Consider the following 21,396-nt stretch of genomic DNA (forward strand, 5'->3'; position numbering starts at 1 on the left):
AGCCAGAGCAGCTGACGACATAGTCAGTGTTACACTTTTTTTTTGAGACAACTTGCTTTCTGCAACGAGCAACTTGAACTTCCTCAGGCACAAGAGCTTAGGGTGAAAAAAGTGTGTGGCAAATAGATGATAAAGCAAAAGTAAAATTGACAAAAAGAAACAAAGTCAGAGAGAAAACATGACACATTTCTCGAGTAGGATGAAAAGAATTAGTATAAACAAAAATTTACTGTAAAAATTATATAAATCTTTATCGTCTGGTGCAAGTGCTGGAGATAACACAGGGGTTTTTCATAACAAATTTATCTCCAACCGATTTTATGTACATGGGAAGTGATGGCAAAAAAGTTAAGAAAGGATGGAACAAATTATATGCGAGTAAGTTTTTTTTTTAGTTTTTTTATTCCTAGCTAGACTAACAAAACTTTTAAAACGGTAGCTAGGTATATGCCAAACAAGACAAAGTTCCGACATGTTTAAAAAGTCTTAAAGTAATTTAACCTGTATAGCACAACTATATCCTGACTGCTTGATCTGTAGGCATGCCTTTTTTGCCATTTCCCTAAACGCAGAAAGTCATGTTGCCGTATCTACTACAAGTTCACTCTTTCGTCAACACACATGACATTTCGTGCGACACACATGGAATATAAAAATAAAAGGTTTGACAACGGCATTGATCTCAATTTTTTTAGTACTTTAATCAGGTTTCCGTATTTAAAAGACTGGTACAAATCCCTGTTGGCCTTTTATCAAGTCATTGTGATCCTTAAAAGAATTGCATAGAAGTTGTTGCTAAAGAGGTTGTATAGGATCGCTGACGATTGGTGAAGAAAATATTTGTGACATTTTGAAGATGGCATCGATTGAATGATTTTAGGATGGACGGCATTAGTCATGACGACTTGATCAATTTCCAAGGTATTGTGACCAAGACATGGTACAACGGCGTCGAGGATCCTCTTCAACTTTTTGGAGATTTTCGAGGTTACATTTCTTGCAAAAATTTTAATTCGTCTAAATAGTTCAAAAATGTGCTTAATAATTTCCAAATTTTGTCGAAACTGTTGCGATTTAATATTTTCAAATAATTAGTCCACAGTTTTTAAACATCCAATTCGTTAACTTTTATTGGAAAAGCAGGAATCAATGACATTTTGAGCAACTCGTTCGAACTGAACGTCTCCAAAATCGTTTCAGGGAAGTGATATTTGTTACCCAAGAGGTTAAGAAAAAAAGTATGTAATATTTTTTCAATTTTCAAATTTCTTGCTGAGAAAAAGTTTGTGTTTAAAACAAATGCCCTACAGAAGACGGAGATTTTTTTGTTTGTGAGCTTTGATCATTAAAAACAACGCAAGAACTTCTTTTATGTGTTCTTATAAAACAGTAGAAAAAAAGTTATGTCCACAGACTGTCGAAGCACCATTTCTTATTTTTTGAAAAGCGAATATTATAATAATATTTTCCGAGTGTCAAGAATTTTGCGATTTGATGGTAAAACATAGCTTTTGAAACTAGACTTAACAAAAATTTAGTGGATAAACTTGATTTAATAGAAAACATGGCATTTTTATGTTAGTCACAGAAAGCAGACATTGGCCAAAAATATTACTTAGTCATACGGTTGCTATTAATAATAAAATCGTAAATATATTTAGATAAGACATTTGTCAATAATAAAAAAGACGTCACGGTTTAAATTGACGGCAAATAAAATCAATACACAATGACAATGTCAAATTGGCCTAAATTTTTTAAAGAAAGGGAAAAAAATATGCATTGTATAAATATTTTATTCACAAGAAACAAATAAATTAACTAAATACAATTCTCTAAAAAATGGAGAATATAAATATATCCCAAATTGTGTGAAATAAAAACCAAGTTCGTACCCAGTACAAAGCATAATTGTGCATCTTATAAACTGCAATCTTTCACAGGACTCACGCAAAAGAGCCCTCATACTGAAATGGGTACTTAAACAACAACTATACCTTCGTATCTACGTTCACTTGTAAACTTGGTGGGTTATAATTATTATTTTGTTTTGTTCGTAATATACCTAAAATCAATTTAATATCATCCTTCATAGAAGATTCGAGCCTGTGTAATTGTTGTCTCATATCATCAATATCTTTCTTAAGTTCTTCACAGTTACAAGGAGAATGGGTACTAGAAGGGTTCCTTGTCACGTTGGGCGTGGTCGGAGTGTTACACTCGTTTACAGAGTCTAGTATACTCTTCTTTCTCTGACTATTTAATCGTTGTTCACGAAATGATGAACGACTGGTGGATATGTGCTCAGAAGACACACTTTGATGCGCTGCGACATTTGGCATAGAAGTGTTCATATCTCGTTCTTCAAGCTGAAATGAAATGGCAGAGAACTTTGTAGTGCATTGTAAGTGGAGCGAGTGATATGGGATGCTAAACTACGCTTTTCTATAGCGTAAAAAGTTCTTTTAATCAAGAATAACAATTACGTATTACAAGTAAATTGTAAGACGCGGTTAATATTGTGCATTACCAAAAACGTACTTTTCTCGCGCTTTTTTATAATCAAAATTTGCAGGACAAACGGTAAAATATTACTGTGGGCATTAGGTCAAAAAATCACGTGAGAAGTGTTATTCCTTACCACAAATTATTTTATCAAGAGCTTGGTTTAAATTGACAGGGTTTTATTTTAAGAATACTTAAAAGTTACAGTGACCAAATAAACCGCTCCACTTACCTCTAAATCTCTCAAGTCGAACGTGATTTGCATTTCCTCGTTAAAGGTTTTGCGAAATTCAGGATATGCTCTCATGATGTAAAGTAGATTGTCGCGTGATATGGAATGCAAGTCGCAATATGTCAACGCTCGAACACTTGCTCTCGCTTTCCCAGTCACACGAACAGCAGTGAATCCAAAGTTTTCACCAAACGAGTCTCCTTTACCTGATCAGATTAATAATAATATATATAGATATATATCGGTAACAACACGCTGTAATTCGCACGCAAGTTAGTATTTCACAAACATACACGTGTTCTTTGTAAACAATACTACTTTCAACCTAGTACTTGAGGATTTAAAACAAACTGTTCTAAATTGATTAAAAAGTTGCTTAACGGTTGCTTAAACACGTCGTACATTTTTTAAGGTTACCATAAAACTTTGCTGAAGATATGCGTATTCATACACATTTTTTCTTTATTGTTGTCAAATTCTTATTAATATCCACAGTAAATTGTTTTTCGGGTTAGAATCAGAGAAAAATGAGATTTTTTTATTTGAGTATAAAACGGATTACCACGAAGAAAAGAAAAGAACACCCAAAAAGTTAAACAACAATAAAAGAACAACAATAACAAATATATAAAAACAACAACACACCTAATATAGCTATGATTGTCTCATTAAGAATGATTTCGACAGTTCCTCTACCAATCCAATATAAATTCGAGATCTCATCACCGGTATGTATAATATAATCACCGGGAGGACAGTGAGTTGTAAGTATCTTCAGCGATAAGGAGCGCAAACAACCCGGACTGGTGCCACGGAAGGCCGGATTGCTAGATAATAAATGTCGATTCAGATGCAAACATATATCAGCTTGAAGACCTTCAGGAAAATTTCGTAATACCTAAAACAGTAACAAAATATTGATGAAATTCTTTATGCAAACACTACGTCGAAATTGGAGCATCATAAAACAAACCATTTAGGTCTCGTTTTATCCACCCGATATAATTTAGAAAGGGATATATGCTATGACAATAAAACGTGGCCTAGTGATAACCAAAATGAATAAAATTTACATAACGACTTTTTTCAGTAATACAAATGTATATATGTATTTGCATAAACGCCGTCAATGTACATGTCAAGGAAAGATTTTTTTTACAAAAATTTACGCAGTGTTAACGAAGAAAGGAATTGCATTTCTATAATTTCAAACAGTTGTTATAAAGTATACGAAATTCGAGATGTTTCAGTTTATTTAAAAAAGTAAACAATGACGAACGCACGCCGTACGGTAAAATACACGACGCTGCCGACAACATACCTCGTTCATGTCGATACCGTTTGTATAGGAGTAATCATATTGAGAATAATCTTCTAATCGCTGTCGAAGTGGTGACGGTATTTGATAGAAACGAATAAATTCTCGAACTTTCCTCATCGTCGCATGATAATGCGCCATGCCAGAATATAGACGTTGTATAATCGCCGTCACGTTACCAAAAATCACAGCATGCATTAAAGCTACAGATAAAGAAAGTGATTGTGCCGCAGGAAATAATTCGCATAGGGTAAATTCTGCAAAAGGTTTTTGAACAAGTAAGAATCTTTAGGAAATACTGAATTTTTTAAAATTAGTAGAGTACTATGAAAAGTTTGAACGAAAAACTTATAAGACATTGGAAATATAATCAACAAGTTTAAAAGGTTTCATCCCAAGGTAATGTGGTGTCATTGTAAAGACGGAATGCCACCGCTATTGGATAGAACAATGGAATCAACGCATCATGTTCCTAGTTAAATTTGACTTTTAGCTATACACAGCATCTAGGGCTTCGCAACGATCCGTCAACCAAATGATTTTGAATTCACTTGTGCAAAGGAACTCCAAAACAGCACACTTCGAGTATACATTGGTTAGCTTGTGTGTAAAAAAAGAAACTCTTACCTCCTAAAAACATGATCAAAATGGTGAATACTTTTTCGCCATTTGTATTAGCTGAAACATTTCCAAAACCAACGCTTGTTAAACTGCTGAGTGTAAAATACAACGCCGTTAAATATTTAGTTTGCAAGTCCGGTCCACTGTCCGGTATGGAATCATTATACGGCATGTGAGTGGCATCCCCAAGCTGAGTTAGCCAGCCTAAAGAATTCTCCCCCGGGCGTTCAAAGTTTCCAATCGCGTACCACATACATGCTAGCCAGTGAGCGACCAATGCGAAGCCGAACATAAGTAGCAGTAACAGTGCCGTACCATATTCGGAATATCGGTCAAGTTTGCGTGCTACACGGACCAATCGTAATAAGCGAGCGGTTTTTAGCAAACCAATCAAGGTTGTGGTCTAAAATTAAAAATATTTTAAATTAGAACAATAATAGGGTCTGTTAACAAAATCACATTAAAATAAAAAGGGAAAATTTCCATTTTCCTAACCTTTTCCGAAACAGTTATTTTACGACCAGAATTACAATTTCATAACAAGCTACGACAACCAGATCTATATTCTAGTATTTTTCTAAATTTGTTTTGGCGCGAAATCTAGACAGAGTTTAAAAATTATACACCTTACTTGGTCCGTGTTGCCAATCATTATGAGCAATTCAAACGGAATGGCGGCTAACAAGTCGACGACGAACCAACCTTTCATATAATTAACAGCAACTCGACACGGATCACTGACCACTTCGTCGTTTGAATCAACAAACGTCGTACGGAAATTGATGAAAATGTCGATAATAAACATAACGTCAACAATATAATCAACGATGACCAACGGATCGTCGGCTATAGAAATCGGTCCGTGATTTACACGTGTTTCTGGATTCTCGTTTAACGCCTCTCGTTTTGTATCGCGTGTTAGAACGAATGCTGCCATATAAGGCGTTATAATGGCTGTGTACATCACGAGGAATAACACTACCCAATCCCAGATGGCTTTAAACGGCGAATAATGCAAGATTGTCCACGGATGTATTTTCGGCGATTCGACCTTGTATTCAGGTAAAACATCGGACCCTAGAGACATCACCTAAAACAAATCAACACAATTAATTGCTAACAAGCAGCTTATATATGGTGCACAGGAGAGCCAGGGAGTTTTTTTCAACTTTAAAATCGGAGTATGGTTGGGAAAAATAATGCCGAGTCGCAAATATTTTTTTTTTGCGTTTCGATTTGTTAGTGTTATTGTTCTTTGTTCACATGGTAGATATCCAGAAACACCATGGTTGCACCTACCGAAATAAACATAAGAAATTCTTGAACTGTTAAAGAGGGTAAAATGTAGCCATGGTGGCTTTGTTGTATTTATTGCTTGAACTGGATTCGGGGTTCGCTCTGAGACATTCGTTTAAAGTAGAAGCTTTCCTGTAAGAAAAAATTGATCTTTTTAAGATCCCTGAAGAAAACTTGGTCAACGAAGCTACGTATATGGCGAGCAGGAGACCCTTCCTCGTTTATTTTACCATCAACATGAAGAACTTGCTTACATCAGGAAAACACCTTTTTTCCCTTAATGTATCTAGCCATGGAGGCAATCCGCTTTTACGACTACGTTTGTAAATGGCTTTGTGCACATTGGTCCATTTGGATTCAGAGTTTAGTCTGATACATATACTTGCGTCTAGGCTTTAATTTGACAAAATTCTCGGAGAATGCTTGAATAACTTGAGCAGAGTAAATATCTTGCAAACTACACGGGAAGTCAGCTGGCAAAGATTTTAATTTCTGTTGCACCATTAACAAATTTAGAAAACGTAGAAAACACCACTCGATCCACTTGGAGTGGTAATGTTTATCTAAATTTTCGAAACAGACTACTGCTGCAAAGTCGTAGTAATTTGGAAATTTAGATATGGAAAATAAAATTAAACTAATAAATAAACACACAAAAGAATGATAAATAATAAAAATATGTAGGTGTTTATGAAACACCTGGCTCTTGTAGAAGAATACTCAACTTTGACACTAAATTCCATCCACAAGATAACTGTCGATTTTCGAGATTTAAGATGTCAATTTTTGGGATTTACAAACTTACCACAAAAGCCTATTGTTGATTTTTGAGATATACAAGAATTAGCTGGTCATTTTCGAGACCTTTACCCGGTAACTGTTGATTTTTAAGATTTACAAGAATCAACTGTCGACATTCGAAAATTAACTATCGATTTTTGACATTTAAAGGATCGATTTTCCGTCTTTACAACTGTGGATTTTCCAGATTTATAAAACTTACTGTCGATATTCAAGAGTTTGGTGTAAATGTCATCTTTCGAAACAAAAGAAAACAGTCATCGATTTTGTAGACAACAGCTGTGCAAAAGAAATAAACTACACGTGGTCAAGTGTCTTTTGGGTAACATCACGTACGATCATAAACGCCCGCTGTTTTGAAAATAATTTTCAAGAAAATCTTTTGGTTTTGCAACCCACGCTTCTTCAATTTATTTTATTTTTTTAATTTTTTTTACCTCCATAAAAACCCACTGATGCAGCTGCATAATTATGAATAAAAGAGAACGTTCCAATTAATGGCTTCTAGCAAATTGTTTATGTTCACACGTTTTTCTTAGCAAAAAAGCCAGGTAGAATAAAATGCCCCCCCCCCGCCCCCCTTCTCTCCCCATCCTTAAAAAATATATCAAACACGAAAAATTCCACTTTGGACGAAACACAGTTGCGGTGTATTGTCGTATTTTTCGATGCATTTTCATACTGTAGTGCTATAAATAACAATCTTCAACTAATAATCTGTGGCTACGCCTACCAGTAAAGCTCACATTTCCTGAGCTTCATCCAGAAAGTGGCAAAGCACTTTTGAAAGTTTAAACACTGAGGTCTTTGGAAACTTATAGTTTATAGACATTATATGCCCACTTGGGCTAACAACAACAACAACAATAAAACCAACAACAACAACAACAACAATAAAACCAACAACAACCACAACACTTACAGTAAACAAACATATAAACCCTATTAAGTTTGGTAATAACCACTGGTTAATTAGCCGCAACACTCCTTGGTTTGACAATACCAGCAGGTTTTGTAATCATAGTTTTTAATGAGAAACTTTAACAATATTTACTATTCACAAAAAAAGCTTGCATATACGTTATATGCACGCTTTTTTATAACAACCAGTATAATCTCAGACTGGTTGTTCTTATTTTTTGAGTTTTTTCAGCCTGGTTTGTTTTGATTTTAGTAAGAATAACAGTAATAAGAATGCAACTTCAAATTTGAACAACAATTTGTTCTTCTTTATGGAATTTTTTTTCCTAAATTTCTTCGAAATTTGTTTCTATGAGAAAATCGGGTGCTTTTGTTGCTGATGAAGCTCTATGATTGTGTTCATGAACAATCGAGACAATACGGATTAGATAGAAAAAGACATGATCAAAAGGAGATACAGTTAGCGGTAACTTGAAAAGAAACTACACCATAACACACATTCTATTTTAGCTTGGAAAGAAATTGCAAGATAACGCACATTGTAGATTGTTCTTATTTTAGTACAAAATTCACATTCGGGATGTCGTTAGGTTGGAAAGCAATAATCTGAGACTGTTGTTATATTATTCTCCTTTTTTCAGCAAGCTAAAAAGCATATTTCAATTTCATTATAAATATTTCTTTCCAACCTTTAGAACAGCCAGAGAAGACCTTGTAAGCGTTTGAGACATGCCACGGCTTTGTCTTCTTTGAAAATGCCGCCTGACAACTGGCCCTCGTCTTCGTTTGTAAGCCTTCCATTTTCCGTGCATGTTCGTTCAGCAGTCCACTGTGTCTCAGTATAACCTAACTTTCCAAATAATTCAGTCCCTTCTCATAATACTTATAAAGAAATTGTTTTTTATCCGCTGTTGTTCAACACTGCCCATTTCTTCTTTAAAAAAAAAGTATAGAAGAAATTTTTGTCCTAATTGTTGAGGAATTTTTCTATTGTTGTGAACATAACAACGAATGAATAAATTAAAATCGAAAAGAAAAATAACAAGAAAATAGAACACTGTTTTTTATTTCTATTTTTTTTCTTCCATTTTGCGTTTTACGAAAATAAATAATTTGTAACAGTAAGACTTCTTAGTAATGTTCACAATGCTTAACACTGTTCTGTAAATTACTCACATCACGTGACATTTTTTTTCATCGCACCACGTCAGCGATGCTTGTTTTCTTTGTCACTCGACATGGAACAGCGAGACGTGTCGGCAAGATAAAGATGTGGCGCGACGTTTGCTTTTTTTATCGTATGATGTGTTTTTTTTTCTTTATTGCGCGACATAACCCGGAGTGCCGTGGCAAAACGTAGGGTTTTCGCACGTCACTCGACACTGTTTTCTTTTCCGTGTCAAGCGACTCTTATAGACACATCAAAATAATTTAATCGTTTAAATTAAAATATTGCTGAAATGCTGAAAAAACAAAATATTCAGGTGATATTGAACATTCAAAACATTTTTTAAAGAAATAATTCAGATTGTTATAATTCAACGTCACCAAACTATCAATATCGAGTTTCCATGGCGTTTCCATGGAAACTACATGCCAGCTCTGAAGATAAACATATAACATGCAACCTTGTCATAAATTTAAACATTCTTAAAAAAAATGTAAGGAGTAAAAAAAGTTTTGTAATATGTCATTAAAAAATTATTGGTATGGAGACGACAGACATGATGGAACGAAAAGCAGGATGAAAAGGCAGGCGCACTGGACGAAAGGTGCACTTGACGACAGATGAGCCGGCACGACAGGCGTAAAGGGACGACGCTAGACAAAAGACGAGGTGACCGTATTGCGGTGATATTAGGGTAGCTGTCGAGCAATTAACCTTTACAACTAGCGCCAAGGAATTGTCGTTGAGTAATCACAACAAACATCTACCTGTAATTACGACCACGTTTCTTTAAAATATGATTGGTCGAGCAACAGCTGTTTTATTTTTCGTGTAACTGAAATATTGTATTTTATTAACTTATCAACTTTTACTGCGTTGATTTTTCTATAAGAATTTAGTTTCAACAAGGTCAGTGAAGAATTAGAAATTTTTAGGAAAAACTTAGCCTCAGTGCGTAGGCAGGAAAGAAAGTAGTGTCCAGAAATTCTAAAATAAATTCGAACGTCATATATTTCATCTACTGCATATACTCAATCAAGACTCACTCTTTCTCCCCTATCCCCCGTGGTCATAAGAAATGATTTTAAGGGTGGTGGTGGGGGAACTTATTGGTGGGAGAGGGAGGCTTACAATCAGCAACGCAATATAAAACCTACAAATGAAAAATAATCCCAATATTATAAAAGAATAGCGTACTGAAAACTAAACACAAAATTATCCAAACGGTGAACTTCTTTTTAAAACGTGTATACCTTTTATATTAATTTGTTATATAGCCTTAGGAAATATTGTACATAAATGGCTTTCAGTATCTGGGACAGTTATTGACATAAAAATATGAGAGCGTTACTATGGGGCAAATGAGGGGTTCCTTCAAAGGTTGGGGCTTGTTAGTAAATATTTTTTGAAATTGTATCGCCAAAACATTGACGTTATAACAATGAGATTGAAAATGCCCTAATAATCTTTCGTGTGAGAATTATTTTGTTAGAAGACCATGGGAGGCACGTTTTATCAAACATATATACTTCTTTTACATTTTTTAACATGTAACTGTATCTTAGGATCTAACTTACATTGCGAATTTGTAAACTCTACCAAGCATTTATGTTGATGTTGTACGGGTAACGTCGGATTTGAATCTTAAGACCAGAAACGGCGCTGGTTTCTCAATAGCAACTCAATATTCTGTTAAAATAAACCACTGTTAAGTTAAAAACTCATTTAAATCTTTCAGGAATTTTAATAAGTAAACTAATAGTATTATTAAGAATTGCCATAAAGGCTGAATCTTTTCGGAAAATTTGAAAAACTTGCAAATTCACATAAAAATTACAAAACATTGCTCAGTGTTTTCATCTTCTACCAGCTATAGTGGCCGACTCTTAAGATTTGTTATCGCATTACCCTAAACTGTGTTTCCTACTATTTTAAACAAACAAAACAAACAACCAAACAAACAAACAAACAAAGAAACAAAAACAAACAAACAAACAAAACAAAACAAAACAAAACAAAATAAAACAAACAAACAAACAAACAAAACAAGACAAAACAAAACAAAAAAATAAGAAAACAAACAAACAAAAACAAAGTGTAAAACAGAAAAACAGTTTTGAAAGAATGAATGTTTATGCAAGTCAACGATTAAGGACAGAGGAAAATCACAAATTACCTGGAAAACAGCCTCTGAGGTTTTCCTAAAAGCTGCTGACACTGTCCGAACGCTACTTTCTCTTCTAATATGTCTTCGAGGTCTACCAGAAGACATCTCTGCTATCCTCACAAAATCTTTCCACTTCCTCTCTCACTCTCTAAGTAGTTCGAAGTACTTATTTAAATTGACGAAGGCTTTTCTCATCTCACAAGTAATAACATGAATTTCGTTTGATTAGTATCTTCTCTCTCCCCATTTCAAAGCAATTAAAGAGATTATCTTTTAGCGAAAAAAAGAAAATTGCTTTTTTATATTTTTCAAAAACTTCAGCATCCTTTAACAACTTTCACAAAATAAACGTTAGAATTTAACAAGCAAAATAGATTTCCATGTTATTAATTAAAAAAAAAACATCTGCCAGGGAGAGCGACATCCATATGCTTATGCTAAACAATATATAAAAAAATAATAACCAGCAAAATTATGAAATCGAGAAAATACTTTAACAAATGTCCATGCAAAACAAATAGGAAAAAATGTTAAAAGATTTAATTTTACAATTATAAGCAAAGAAAAAAAGACTTGTTCTGTTATCATTTCACACTTGGTCACAAAAACATTAAAAAAAAAAAAATGGGAAATGCACTGTTTTTACATAAGTACAGTTAACTCCCGGTAACTCCAACTGACGAAAATAGTTCAAATTAACGAATGTTCGACTTAAACGACGCTCCCGTTCAGTCCAATTTAGTCTAAAAAGAGATTATAGTTCGAGTTAAAGCGATTATTTCAAAAGGTGGGCAAGGCAAAAGGCGCAATCTTAGAGATGAATTATTCATCTATTACTCAGAAGTTAATAAAAAGTAAAGTTTTTTTGTAAGAAAGTATCCACGAAAGTTCAAGGGATCCAAGAAAATGTTTCGGGATAAAGAAAGCTTATTTTATCCGGTGTTCGAGTCACCGAGAGCTAACTGTATATCGAGGGCTTGCAAATGTTTACAGAACTTTACGAATTCGTGTACATGCGCACAAATTCTTGATGCAAAAAAGCAGGACCATATGCTGAGATGGTATGTTGTGTACCATTTCCATCTACAAGAATGAGGGCGCATGCGCATTGTTTATGACGCAAAATAAAAACATTACGTCGCACGTAAAGTGGGTCCCTAAAAATTTGCTGCAAAAATCTGTATTCTTTAACCCTAGAAAATTCTGCGCAAACCGTGCAAAGATTACACAAAGTAGGACAACATTATTAAAGTATATGGGGAGCATTGGGGAACTTTTTATACGAAGGCTGAAAAAAATACTCTATTGTACATAAAAATAAAATCAAAAAGAAAAATAACTTAGTAATGAAAGTAATATAAAAGCAATCCTTATTATCAGAAAGTTTGGCTCACGTAAATCCTGAGGAACATATGAGGTATAATAAAAACCAACAACAAAACACTCTCCCTCCAAGCACTTTAAGCCTTACATTTTACATTTCAAATTTTCAATTAAAATATAACTCTCTATAAGGACACAAAAACAATCAACTTTTTTAACTTAATAACCTGTGAAAAGTTGATAAGCTCCAATATTTTTCTACAAATTTTCTTCTAAGGAACAATATTAACTTTACATTATCACAACTTTGATGCAACGATATATAATGTCGATAACATCTGCTCTGTTGGTCTCGCTAGCCAAATGGTTAAATTCTTTGTCCATCTTTTGGCAAAATTTGACAATTTTAAACTTTATCAAAGCACAAATTAATTTTGTAGAATTCTTGTTGCATGTTCTAACGCATTTGTATTGCTTCTGGGAAAACAAACAAAAACAAACAAACAAATAAACAAATAAACAAACAAACAAACAAACAAACAAACAAACAAACAAACAAACAAACAAACAGACAAATAAACAAAATAAACATACTGACAAAATAAACATACTAACAAAAACGGATCTCAGCTGGTAAACTTTACAGGATGTCAACTGTTGAAGGTATGAAGATGTCAATGTCATAAGAAGGTCAACTTCACAGGGAAAAAAACTTAAAAAAGCTAAGGGCTGTTTACAAGGTGTTTAATTAATGAGACCGTCAGCTGTTATAATTGACTACCAACTTTACAGTGGTTTACTTTAACGGAATATTCAGTTGCTGGTGAGATAACCGCCGTTGGGAAGTCTCTAGCTGGTGTTAAGATTCAAATCTAAATCTCTACACCTAATGGTAAAAACATATATTTCTTGAATGAGAGATGTTGTACGGTAATACAAACAATAACACCAGGAGTAATGCACGAAAAAAATTGCACACGTGGTCTGTTATTGGTTATTATAGGATCAGCTATATTTGGAGCTTGCGGTTTGTTGGGTACTCAGTGTTTATTTTGTAAACTATTCCTCGTAGAATTACTTTTGCGAATTTTAAAAAGAATTTCGCAGGTAACAACTTTCGCAAAATTAGTCACAAATCGCGAAAATTTTACACTCGAAAATTTGGTGTTTACCCTGCCCTGCAGCGTAGTAGCTGTTAACATTGAGTCAGCGGTTGTAGCAGTCATATGCTAAAAAAAACATGGCAGAAGAAGTAATGACCGAAAAAATAAAGCAATGCAACCCGTTCATACCTGTGCCACTTTTTGTGTAGTTCCGGCTGACACTAATGGTGGTTTCGCTCCAATGATTCTGCTTTGACTGCACGACCTCTCTAAACAGGGATTGGATGATAATTCAGTCTTCATTGTGGCTACATTTCCTTCTGAAGAACACAAACGCATGTTCTGTGAATCAGGTAATAGTAAACGATCAAACTCTTCCGGGCTCGATCGTAGATCCGTTAAACTTGATGAAAAATCACGGCGTATATCACCGTTGCGGAGAATCTGACTATCGCTGGGACTCTCCGTTGGAGTGTGATTTGTTACGCTTATAAATATTTCGGGCGTGTCTGCCGAGTTGCGAGGCGGAGTTGGTGATTTCGTGGGATGTTTGCAATTATTGTTTGGTTTTGAAAAATCAGCCAATGATATGCTTTCATCGTTCTCCTCTTTTGCAAACCTATTAAAATTTGAATCTGAATTTTTTTTGGCTATACTTTTTTTGCGTCGTATCGAATTGCGGAGCATAGTAGATATCTTTCGCTTAGGCAAACCTGAAAATAAAAAATTGCAAAGGAAATATATAACAGCATTACATTTTTGAAAAAAAATGACTAAGTAGAAAATGTGAATTATGTTGTGGCACATAACTGAAGGAGACGCGAATGCACATTTTAACGGAGGCCTTGATTTCAAAATAAAAATTCTTTGAAATAAACAAACATACAAATAAATAAATAAACAAACAAACAAACAATAATTCACCTCTTTCTTCTTCACCATTGGATATATTATCATCTTGTCTTATTTCTTCATGATTCACAATATACATGATAACATTACCTTGCTCGTTTTTGATTGGTGCAACGATCACCGAACACAGAAACTTCTCGCCTATTGTAATAAAAATAATTTCAATATTTAACCTTATAAAAACCAGGCTTTTGTAGTCTGTTGTAGCAGTGTGGGTTGGGGCATAAAGTAAGTGCCTGAATATAGCATTTCAAGATGTTTAAGGTGAGGGAAATAATATAATTGCGATCGCGATCAGAAATGACGGCATTTTCGCTGGATCGATATTTCCTTTAAATCTGCTCTGTATTTTATCCCTAGGTATCTCCTTAGCAACACCTTGGTAAAAACCTGCTAATGAACATACATGTAATAAAATTTTTTATAACCAATACAACATCTTACGACACTCATCCATGCATGTCAGCATTTTTTTAAATTTCCCAAACATGTATAAAAAAAACTGTAAAGTATTGTACTTTGCCCTAATAAAATTTCGGAAAAGGCAAAAAAATTTCAGCGCTTAATTACAGAACAGAAGTCATGTTTAATCAGAGGGACTGCGGTACTTTATGTCCCCGAGGGGTTTATAGGGTTAAATAAAACGTAGCATGAATCAATTGACACTGGTGCTAAATTTATTTGTAACAACTTATAAACATGGTGAAAAGATGGCATACATTAACGAAAAGAAGAAACTTTTGCGAGTCGAAAAAGTTGCAAAATCAAGAAAAAATTCCTTTCTCGTATCATCTTTTTCAAAAAAGATGAAAAAGATGATTTTTTGCGAGTATTAATTTTCGCGATGGATAATAATGTCGATTATTATCCATCATCATTGGAGAATTAACTTTTTACATCAAGAGTGTTAAAAAGATGACTACCTTTCTTAAAAACAAATTCAGCGTAACAAAACTTTTCGAGTAAATTCACGAATATCTATTAATTACCTTATTTCAGGGGCGCTTAGTTAAGGCTTATAAGGGGTCGTTTATTTAGGGAATATAGGAAAGAGGTGTTAACTTAAAGAAGGCCTTTACTTAAAAAGGCGTTTAGTTAAGAATACGTTTAGTACGAGGGCGCCAATTTGAGGGGGCGTTTATTTTAAATGAACTTTTATATCATGACAATTGCAGTAGGTTTACAATTATACTCACTAAAAGGATTAGAAGTTCAAATAAACGCCCTCTTTAAGAAGGGCGTTAATTAAAAGAAGGTATTTAAAAGAGGTTAAGAACGGAAGAAAAACAAACAGGGAGAAGCGGTATTGGTTTCGCGTACGTTCGATTTTTAAAGTAAGTCTTCTTCTATTTTTTATTAACTTTTTGTTGATTGATCTTTTTCTGCTGTGTCATACCATATTCGTGAATGTGTAAACCTCTCAAAAAAATTCTCATGTACGAATAGGAAAACAAGGGTAGGAGAAAAAACAAACTTTTGCGAAGAAGGGGACAGGGGAAGAAAGTCGCAAATGCTGAACCTTTGAGCGCATGTGCTTTCAAACGCCTCTTTTGGCACTCCACTTTAAAAAGAAGCATCAACTCCAATCAACCAACATCTAGCCTGAAGTTTTATTGACATTTTTCCACTTCCGCGCCTCATCTGCCTGACCAATTCTTCTAAAAAACGTTGAATTGCCACAATTGTTGAGATAGAAAGACAGAAATCATAACACACAAAGCATAAAGAAATTCCACTGAAGATATCATACTTAATATAATGGTCAATAAAACCCAACCTTTTAATATCTTAATCAAGTTGAAATTGAAACCAAATTGTGTTTTGTTTCAAAAACTTTGTATACATTAGAAAGCCATCCATCTGTCTATCAACTGAAACTCACACAAATTCATTCTTTTTCCTTTTTTTGTGTTCAACGAAGATTTTATTATCAGAACAAATAAACAGGGTTAAATAATTTAAAAAGTTGATTATCGTTAAGAGGCAAATTTATAATTCATAGAATGTAATTGTTAAAAAAAACTCCGGCCTTATTCTTCGCTTTATAATCTTCAGTTGCTACAAACACCTAAGATACGACTTGGGGCAACCAGAACTATATTTAACCGATTTTTGCAAAAAAATCTCTACGTCAAAATTCAACACGAAGCTCAACATGACATTTTTTTTTATTTTTTACATTAAGTTTTGTTTCAAATTTGGCCAGTAAATTTCAGCATTGCAGTATTATCTTAAAAAATTAAAATCTTTGAACAGCTGATGTTCCTTTTACTTTAAAATATCAACAAACCACCTCTCTCTCTTTTTCGTTGCATTTTCTTTCTTAACACCAAGCAGGAAATCATATTTCCAAATTTTGCTGAACTTCAAGTTTTCTAGACATGCTTCTTCAACGATTCAAAATACGCAAGTCAAAAATTTAGGAGGGAGAAAAGGAAGGGGGGGGAGGAAAGGGGGGAAAGAAAATGTCGTGGGTGTTTTATGGAATGGCTGATGCCCTGAAAAAATACTTCTTATCCTTAATTAGCGTTATTTTATACATCAAACAAAGAAAAAGCACCAGTGAGCTAGTCTCTTCTACATTTAAAGGCAAATTTCTATAAAAGCAAAAAAAAAAGCGAAACAAAACGAATTCTTTAGACAGTTTTCCAGCGAAAAAAAATTCTATTTAGCAAATGTTTTTGACAATGCCAACATAGAAAATGTTTTTCGGTGAAGGTGAATAGTTTAGTATTTAGTTCAGTTACAAATGTTTAAACCTCTTCCATGAAAAACCCGCCATCTTTAACAGCTAACAATGACATAGATTAAAATTGATTGGCTAATTTAAAGACGTAATGTTTTTTTCTAGTATTTTGCCAGATTAAAAAAAAGTCGTAATTTTTCGTCAGGGAGTTCAAGTAATTTAAATTCTTCTTTAAATCCAACGATATGTGAACATTGCACAATATTGCGACTGCGCATGTGTATCAGTCGCTCTTCGATCGATTTCGATGTTTTTCAATTTAAAAGACGTCGTCATAACGACAAAAAAGCGCTAGCTCAATCAGGGACAGCGAGGTAGTGAACTCACTTTCCCAGTTAATATGGCCACTATGTATGATTTATTAATAAAAAAAAGGAATAAGAAACAAAAAAAATATAGCAAAAATAAATATCTGCTATTTACAGTGGTTTAAAAAATAGTATATTTATACACCTTATACACAGGTTGAATGTAAAAAGTCTGTGAAATCGATTGTTTCTGCTCCATACTCAATAGATCAAATCACAAACCCAATGTTCTACTACCTTACAAAAGTTTTTAAGAAGTTAACGGCTTAAATAATTGAATAAATAACGGGAAGTTTTAACGTCCTTGGGGATTCCATCTTAACGGTTGGTTCTTCCTCCCCTCCGACTGTAACTATTTTACATTACCGCTAGAGATACGTATGGCATTGCTCTAACTTACTTGCCTGCCACACAAGCCACAATTGTTGTCCGTTGGACTTGAAACTTACCACAAGTGTTTTCCAGGTATTAATAAACAATTTGATGAAAAAAAAATTGATGACGTCAGCATTTTCGGTGATGAGGTCATCAAATTCGATGACATAGATAAAAAAACTCTAACTTTGAATTTTGTTAATTGTTGTATAATTGCGATGCAACAATGATAATAGAAACACAAAATAATATGACAATATAAACTAAGAAGTGACATGTAAACATTTTTTAGTAAAAATATTTTTTTCAAAATTTTACTCAACATAAAAAATTGTTGCCATGACAACACTTCGGCATAATTCCCCAAAAATTTTTTTTGGGAAAATAAATAAAAGTTTATTTACTTTAACAAATGCTAAAAAAAAATTAGAAAAAAAATTCGTAAAAATCAATGAAGATCATTTGCAATGTTTTTATCATATGAGAAAACCAAAATTCTAAACAGGCTGATCATTTTTTTTCACTATTGTTCTAAACAATAGATATTACAATAATAAAACCCAGCCTGATATTCTTATAAAGCATGTTTTCATAAAAGAAAAAAACGTGTTATTAACGTCTAACAAAATTACTGTGTTAAATAAATTAACAAAAGTAAGAAATTAACATCGTAAAATGTAAATTTTCTCCCCGTTAAAAGGTCTTCTTGAAATTTGACAACAGTAGGAACAATTCAACCCAACCAAGCTGAGTTTTTAATAAGGAAGTGAATGCGTAGCTTTATTGCGAATTTTCTAACAATGTACCTATAGCAATAGCCATATCTTTAGTTAAATGTCAGCCTCACGTTCTTATAAACTAGCTTCTTACAAAAAAAAAACGTGTATATCACAATAAACTGAAAGCAATACTAACGCTTTTTTAAGGTCGCATAAAAGTATGACATCATGGCTTGTAAATAACATTTTTGGGTTTAAAATAGATTTAAAAGTTAAAAAAAAGCCTACCATCCTTTCTGTAATAGTAAGTTTCAATATGGTGTTCTTCATTATCCCTCAGTGCATCCTGAAGCTTTCTTTGAGCCTGCTCATCTGTCTCGGGACCATATAAAAAGTTGCACGAACAATTTCTTTGCACGAGCTCGTGCCTTTCATAGCCTGTCAGCTCACAAAAGCTGGAATTGCAATATATAATCGGATTACCCTCTGATAGAGCATTTCCAATGACAAAGTTTCTACCAGCTAAAATAAAGAAAAAACAAACAGTGAGCAGCCAGGTCTGTGGAGAGCTTCTAACAACCGCTTATAAAAAGCCCTGATACAGCCCAAAACACTCCCTACAATGGTTATTTCAGTATCACTTCCAGGAATTGTATTATGCTTGTTGTCTGTCGTGAGTCAAAAATGTTAACTATAAGTAGCGCCGGATGAATTCACATGTTTTTTCCACGGTATTACGGCTAGTTTTTTAAAAAAATTTAAAGTTAAATTTCATTATACAAAAAACAACAAAATAAACATGCAATCAGGAGGACAGCAAAAAAACAAACATACAAAAAAAAATAACAAATAAACAAACATGCAACCAAGAAGACAGGAAACAAAAACAAACATACAAATAAAACAACAAATAAACAAACATACAACCAAGAAGACAGCAAACAAAAACAAACATACAAAAAAAATAACAAAAAAGCAAACAGTCAACCAAGAAGACAGCAAACAAAAACAAACATACAAATAAAACAACAACAAAAACAAACATGCAACCAAGAAGACACCAAACAAAAACAAACATACAAATAAAACAACAAATAAACAAACATGCAACCAAGAAGACAGCAAACAAAAACAAACATACAAATAAAACAACAACAAAAACAAACATGCAACCAAGAAGACACCAAACAAAAACAAACATACAAATAAAACAACAAATAAACAAACATGCAACCAAGAAGACAGCAAACAAAAACAAATATAAAAATAACAAAAAAACAAACATGCAACCAAGAAAACAGCAAACAAAAACAAATATAAAAACAACAAAAAAACAAACATGCAACCAAGAAAACAGCAAACAAAAACAAACATACAAATAAAACAACAAATAAACAAACATGCAACCAAGAAGACAGCAAAAAAAACATACAAAAAAACAACAACAAAAAAACAAACATTCAACCAAGAAGACAGCAAACAAAAACAAAAATAAAAACAACAAAAAAACAAACATGCAACCAAGAAAACAGCAAACAAAATCAAACATACAAAAAAACAACAGCAAAAACAAAATAAACATGCAAACAAGAAAAACAAAAACAAAAACAAACATACAAATAAAACAACAAATAAACAAACATGCAACCAAGAAGACAGCAAAAAAAACATACAAAAAAACAACAACAAAAAAACAAACATTCAACCAAGAAGACAGCAAACAAAAACAAAAATAAAAACAACAAAAAAACAAACATGCAACCAAGAAAACAGCAAACAAAATCAAACATACAAAAAAACAACAGCAAAAACAAAATAAACATGCAAACAAGAAAAACAAAAACAAAAACAAACATACAAATAAACAAACAAACGGACAAAAAGACTTACGAAAACCATCAAACTTCCTGATTACAGTTTCAATGAAGGTATTCTGAGGAGCCAAATGTCCTCTCCGAATAGGCATTCCAATTTATTATAGATTCCTTTGTATTTATTACAACTTATACTATAAAATAAAACACGATAAATAAAAATTGAGTCATGTTGAGTCTCCACCACTTCACATGCATTTCAAAAATATGAAAAGCGCGAAAAGAAAAATATTTTACACTAAAATTGGATTTTAGGAAAGTATAAATATAAGATACGGAAGCCATGTTTAAGCTGTTTTCACAACAAGAACATCTAAACCAGATTAAGTAAAAAAACATACGAATTTTCAAACTTTCCAACAATATTATGGGAACTTCTGGTTGAAGATAAAACCAGATAACTACGCTCAAATTAAAAAACAAATAAAGAAACAGAGAAAAGATAGAAAGAAAAACAACCATAATGTTATGTATATATAAAATAAAAAAGTCATAAAGAAAACCTTTTATGTTTTGCTAGAAGATATTATCCCCCAAACAACAGCAAACCAAATACAAAGAACCTCAAGCCAAACTTGTCTGCTAATTTTACAGCTGATAAGAAGTAAACTTCACAATACAACAAGATATATATTCATTGACAATTTCTATCAACAAAAGCTGAACTGTAGCTTAGAGGAGATTTTAAACAATTCTCTTTGATCCGAAAAAAAAGGATCAGAAATCTGATAGCATAAATATTAATCTGAACGTACTATAAAAGGATAAAAATCCTTCTTTAAAATTCTTTTTATGCAAAAGTTATATATTCTTGACTGTTTATCTTTTAAAAACAACTAGCTCATGTCCCCTCTTCTTTTTCATATAGAGCAAAAGCTTCCTACAGAAAAATCTTAAGATCGTCTTGACCAGCCGTAACAAAACCTCCTTGCATTATACATTGTGTATATTTAACAGAGTCCTGGATTCTTCTGGGAGAAGATATTTGAGCAGATGTAAATATAAAA

General features: G+C 33.2%; 1 protein-coding gene across 1 annotated transcript; it reads right to left on the reverse strand.

Annotated features, from left to right (window-relative positions):
• Positions 1-1,782: 1,782 nt before the first annotated feature.
• Positions 1,783-21,006, reverse strand: LOC130622760 (potassium voltage-gated channel subfamily H member 6-like). The gene is made up of 10 exons (XM_057438259.1): positions 20,406-21,006; positions 18,804-19,037; positions 14,380-14,508; positions 13,645-14,168; positions 5,308-5,766; positions 4,683-5,079; positions 4,059-4,258; positions 3,383-3,635; positions 2,738-2,943; positions 1,783-2,369 (listed from the first exon to the last, which is right to left on the reverse strand). Exons 1-10 carry the CDS (start codon positions 20,479-20,481, stop codon positions 1,992-1,994), a joined length of 2,856 nt encoding a protein of 951 aa, XP_057294242.1. The 5' UTR covers positions 20,482-21,006; the 3' UTR covers positions 1,783-1,991.
• Positions 21,007-21,396: the final 390 nt, after the last annotated feature.

This window comes from Hydractinia symbiolongicarpus, chromosome 12, assembly GCF_029227915.1.
Source record: "Hydractinia symbiolongicarpus strain clone_291-10 chromosome 12, HSymV2.1, whole genome shotgun sequence".
Classification (NCBI taxonomy): domain Eukaryota; kingdom Metazoa; phylum Cnidaria; class Hydrozoa; order Anthoathecata; family Hydractiniidae; genus Hydractinia; species Hydractinia symbiolongicarpus.